This window comes from Sinocyclocheilus grahami, unplaced genomic scaffold (assembly GCF_001515645.1).
Source record: "Sinocyclocheilus grahami isolate Dianchi unplaced genomic scaffold, SAMN03320097.WGS_v1.1 scaffold49242.1, whole genome shotgun sequence".
NCBI lineage: Eukaryota > Metazoa > Chordata > Actinopteri > Cypriniformes > Cyprinidae > Sinocyclocheilus > Sinocyclocheilus grahami.
The window spans coordinates 1-988 of NW_015525714.1; the positions used below are offsets into that span (position 1 = coordinate 1).

The 988-nt window shown below is 36.1% G+C and overlaps 1 protein-coding gene across 1 annotated transcript; it reads left to right on the top strand.

Moving 5' to 3' along the window:
• The first annotated feature begins 113 nt into the window (after positions 1–113).
• Positions 114–904, top strand: LOC107580879 (rho GTPase-activating protein 17-like). The gene is made up of 3 exons (XM_016266502.1): positions 114–234; positions 321–389; positions 728–904. The coding sequence occupies exons 1-3, from the start codon at positions 166–168 to the stop codon at positions 902–904; spliced, it is 315 nt and encodes a 104-aa protein (XP_016121988.1). The 5' UTR covers positions 114–165.
• The last annotated feature ends 84 nt before the right edge of the window (positions 905–988 follow it).

Genomic DNA, 988 nt, shown 5'->3' on the forward strand with positions numbered 1-988 from the left:
GAAATAATATTTCACAATATTACTGTTTTTACTGTATTTTTGATTTAAAACATGCAGCCTTGCTGAGCATAAAAAACTTTGCTCTGAATAATAGTAAAAATACTTTGGTAATACAGGTATCAGCAGGCCACAAAGGCGTATCCATCAGCTGCAAATGCTCAAGCAATGGCTGCCAAAGTTGACACACTTAAAGAGGAGATGGATGAAGCTCAGAACAAAATGGAAATATGCAAGGTATGGATATGTGTCAGATTTTATTGCGGTTTTTAGGCAACCCTCGGTAGCACATTAAATCTAGTTTGATCTCTTTTTGTCTTTAGGATCAACTGGCAGCAGACATGTACAACTTTTCCTCCAAGGAAGGAGAATATGCTTGCTATTATGTGTTGGTAAGTCATTTCTAAGAGCAGAATACAGAAGACAAATAATGTCTGATAAAGTTCGATTTATACTGGAATAATGCATTTAACTTGCAAATAAGGTATCAGAATGACCTTTAATGATCTTCATTAAGAAACCGGTCAAAGATCAATGGTATTCATAGGTCTTCCTACTATACACTAGTAGCATATCCGGTCAGTGGAGTTAACTTAAGTGAATAAAGCTGTTGTTTATATACTATATTTTACAGTATATAGGCAATTATTAGATCATTCAGTCACAAAATTTTCGTTTTCTCAAACAAAAATAGAAAAAGTGTGAAGTTTTTGTGTATTTGTCTTGACAGTTGGTAGAAGCTCAAGCTGAATACCACAGAAGAGCTTTAGCGTCCATCGAGAGTGTCCTGCCCAGCATACAGTCCCAGCAAGGTGTGATAGTTTCTCTTCACTTCCTGGACAGTCCTGCACTGAGCATCTGCTGGATAAATGTTGCATATGAATGCACAACGTTTCTGAAATCATGACCTTATTAGTAGCAATTAAACACAGAGAATAGTATGGGGGATCTGTTTTGTATTCTGAAACGGAGAAGATATTTATCTGATCTC

Excerpts from the sequence above, each read along its gene's own strand:
- LOC107580879 (XM_016266502.1), top strand. The coding sequence starts at position 166 with ATGGCTGCCAAAGTTGACACACTTAAAGAGGAGATGGATGAAGCTCAG. Across the intron at positions 235-320 it reads ACAAAATGGAAATATGCAAG|GATCAACTGGCAGCAGACAT; the intron begins GTATGGATATGT and ends TTTTGTCTTTAG. Across the intron at positions 390-727 it reads ATGCTTGCTATTATGTGTTG|TTGGTAGAAGCTCAAGCTGA; the intron begins GTAAGTCATTTC and ends TTGTCTTGACAG.